This window comes from Megascapheus bottae, chromosome 20, assembly GCF_031878675.1.
Source record: "Megascapheus bottae isolate mThoBot1 chromosome 20, mThoBot2.hap1, whole genome shotgun sequence".
NCBI classification, from domain to species: Eukaryota; Metazoa; Chordata; class Mammalia; order Rodentia; family Geomyidae; genus Megascapheus; species Megascapheus bottae.
This window is the reverse complement of record NC_143528.1, coordinates 40799163-40802713: the sequence shown is the minus strand read 5'-3', so window position 1 is coordinate 40802713 and position 3551 is coordinate 40799163. Positions and strand designations below refer to the sequence as shown.

Genomic DNA, 3551 nt, shown 5'->3' with positions numbered 1-3551 from the left:
TTCTAGAGGACAGGTCTGCTCGTTGTTGCGAGACTCCCCGAGGAGTCCAGGACAGGACAGTCCCTGGCCGGCAGTGCTGGTGAAAGGCATGGAACAGTTCTCAAATCTGTGTAGAGGAATTTCCTGCGGCACAATGCTTTCTGGCCAGAACCATCGGACCACATCTCCTAGGCCCTGAGGGGTCCATCAAGCAGGTACTCTCAGTTCTCCCACAGAGGCTGGTCAGCACACCAAGAGCACCTCTGTCCCCAAGGGTCCCTACGTGAGGTACAGAAGGACTCTCTCAGCCCAGACAAGGACATTCTGCTCATTCTAGACAGCCGCAGACAGAAGAAGCAAATGAGCTTCTTCTTTCCACCGCCATGAAGACGGCCACTCTCCTTTTCACCATTCTCTGCCAAGTTCTACCAGGTAATTAAACGAGGTCTGCAGGAGCCCAGGCAAAAGTAGAGGGCCAGTGGCCTGGAAGGATTTCAGGAGGGAACAACTCCCACCACCTGGGCCATGAAAGGGGAGGGGGTATCCCCAGAAATTCGGAAGGCCCGTTGACTACAGTGGCAGTTTTACCCACGTCAACAGACAGGTCTGAAAGTTTCCCACAGAAGGTGTGATCTGAAGCATGACTATTCTTTGTGAGTCCAAGGTTCTTCCTCAGTGTGTGCAACTCTGATTCCCTCCTGTCACTGAGTAAATAACGCTTCTGGTCAGTAACAAGGGGCAGTTTCAAAGGCAATTCTGATTTTGCAAATGGAAAAGGCAAAAGAGGTACTGAGTAGGAGAATGTCGTCAGGAAGCTAATGTCTACTACAAAATTAACAAGTGAGTGGGGAGGGGCAGGATGGCTAAGAATGTTGAAAGGGTAACATTGATCAACATACATTGTTTTCTTTTTTTTTTTTCCCAGTCCAGGGCTTGAGCTCAGGGCCTGAGCACTGTCCTTGGGCTTTCTCAATGCTATCGTTCTACCACTTGAGCCACAGCACCACTTCTAGCTTTTTTCTATGTCTGTGGTACAGAGGAATCGACCCCAGGTCTTCATGCATGCTAGGCAAGCACTTTAACCACTAGGCCAAACTCCCGGCCCCTCATATATTATATTCTTAAATTGCTCTGTTAGGCAGCAACTCCTTTACCATTTAAAGATAATTAGATAATTATAATGATATACTGAAATGTAGAGAGAATGGAGATGGAAAGCCAGTTTTGTTTATCAGATATTTGTTAAATATCTACTATAGGTTAGAAAGCAGGTGCATCAAGAACAAACCCATATGATGATTTTGATTTCTATGAAGCGATAGTCCAATCACTTTGCTTATAATCCAGGTAGAAGTTGACACACTTCTAAAACAGGGCACTAGAAAAGGAAGAGAGAATTTCTCTGGTAAGATTTGTGGAAGAACTAGCACATGACTGCCAAACTGGAGTAAATCTAGCTACTCAGGAGGCTGAAATCTGAGGATCATGGTTCAAAGTTAACCTGGGCAGGAAATTCTGTGAGACTCTTATCTCCAATTAACCACCAGAAAACCAGAAGTAGTACGGTGGATCAAAGTGGTAGCTCTCTGGACTTGAGCTGAATCGCTCAGGGACAGCACCCAGGCCCCTAATTCAAGCCCCACTAGAAACAAAAAGAACAGGAAAAGGAGGGAGGCAGGGAGGGAGAAAGGGAGGGAAGGAGGAAGAAAGGAAAGAAGGAGAGAATGACCACATGACGAAAATAGAAAAAAAAAACAGAAGGAACATAGGATTTGAAAGACTAAAACTAAGTTGAAAAGATCTTGTAGGTACAGGCTTCTTGTAGGTACAGAATCATGCTGATTAACTTTTAGCGCTATGAGTATCATATTTGCACTTTAATGTGTTTGTGTGTGTGTGTGTGTGTTTGCACATGTGTGAAGTACATCTTAGTCTGTTACGTCACGTGGGTTTTAAGATATATATATAGAGAGAGATATATAGATATATATATGGTGACCTATTATATAAGAGAGGAGGGAGTGTGGACTGAATTTCTCTTCTCCAAAGGGGGAAGAAAAACAACATTCTACTCTAGGAAACTCAAAAGTAGCAAATGATACTAAACTAATCCCTCTTCCATCAGTCTGAAGAGATAGTAGGGGCAAAGAAAACAAATAGAATGTAAAATAAGTACAGAATATGAATATAAAGTAACATTCATCCTAAGCCTGGGGGAAGGGCAGAGGGCCCGGGGTGCAGGGGTCCTCCGTTTACCCCCCACACCACTCCACCCCCTCCGCCCCCTCCACTCCAGCTTTTTGTTACTTAAGAGCACCCAGTCTCGCTGGGTTTTTTTTTTCATGAAAATATAAAGTTTTTAAAGAATTGGTATAAGAAATCTAAAACAAGGGACAGGAGTTTGGTCTAGTGGTGGAGTGCTTGCCTAGCATGCACGAAGACCCGGGATCCATTCCTTGGCACCACATGCATAGGAGAAAGAAAGAAAGAAAGAAAGAAAGAAAGAAAGAAAGAAAGAAAGAAAGAAAGAAAGAAAGAAAGAAAGAAAGAAAGAAAGAAAGAAAGAAAGAAAGAAAGAAAGAAAGAAAGAAAGAAAGAAAGAAAGAAAGAAAGAAAGGAAGGAAAGAAAGAAAGAAGAGAAAGAAAGAAGAGAAAGAAAGAAGAGAAAGTAAAGAAAGAAAATCCAGAAGTGGTGCTGAGGCTCCAGTGGTAGAGCTCTAGCCTTGAGAAAGTCCAGGGACAGGGCTCAGGGCCTGAGCTCAAGCCCCAGGACTGGCAAAAAAAAAAAAAAAAAAAAAATTACAAGGGCTGGGAGTTTGGCCTAGTGGTAGAGTGCTTGCCTAGCATGCACGAAGACCCAGGTTCAATTCCTCAGTACCACATACATAGAAAAAAGCTGGACGTGGTGCTGAGGCTCCAGTGGTAGAGCTCTAGCCTTGAGAAAGTCCAAGGACAGTGCTCAGGCCCTGAGTTCAAGCCCAGGACTGGCAAAAAAAAAATCAAGCATGCATACAAAATTGTTTCCGAGTATAAAGTAAACCTGCGCAGAGACTGACACGTGGCTCCCCACGGCTCTTCTGTCAGTCAGAGGCAGGCTCAGGGAGATCTGCGAACCCCCGAACGGCACCTGCCACAGATACTGCATCGAAACGGAAATCTACGTGGGGAGATGTCTGGATAACAGGTTCTGCTGCCTGCCCCTGGGCAAGCACCCCAGAATGGAGAACACCACGCCCGGGAGGGACTGAAGCTCTTCCCTCCCACGCCTGCCCAGCTTGCCTCCTTCCCCTCTTCCCTTCTCTCCCCCCTGTCTTTTTTCACTAATAATTCCTCAATAAGCAATAAAGAAAAACCCAACAGAAACCTTCGGTAAAATTCATGCTTTAACTCCAGTGCTCACTTCCATCTTGAGAGCCCTGCGGCCACGCCCAGTCCAGCTGGGCCATCCTACTCTGCTTCCTGTCTACTGCTTAGCCAGGGGAGTCAGGCACCATCCTAGCTGCTGCAGGCCCAGTTCTAAGAGCCTCCATTCCAAGCCAGTCCAGGCCACAGAGTCTGTGAGACTGTTATCT

General features: G+C 45.6%; 1 protein-coding gene across 1 annotated transcript; it reads left to right on the top strand.

Annotated features, from left to right (window-relative positions):
- Window positions 1-362: 362 nt before the first annotated feature.
- Window positions 363-3227, top strand: Defb108b (defensin beta 108B). The gene is made up of 2 exons (XM_090353821.1): window positions 363-411; window positions 3064-3227. Exons 1-2 carry the CDS (start codon window positions 363-365, stop codon window positions 3225-3227), a joined length of 213 nt encoding a protein of 70 aa, XP_090209947.1.
- The last annotated feature ends 324 nt before the right edge of the window (window positions 3228-3551 follow it).

What these genes read in the sequence shown, in the direction of transcription:
- Defb108b (XM_090353821.1), top strand. Translation starts at nt 363, where the DNA reads ATGAAGACGGCCACTCTCCTTTTCACCATTCTCTGCCAAGTTCTACCA. An exon ending in TCTCTGCCAAGTTCTACCAG is followed by an intron (nt 412 to 3,063) that starts GTAATTAAACGA and finishes CTCTTCTGTCAG; the next exon opens with TCAGAGGCAGGCTCAGGGAG.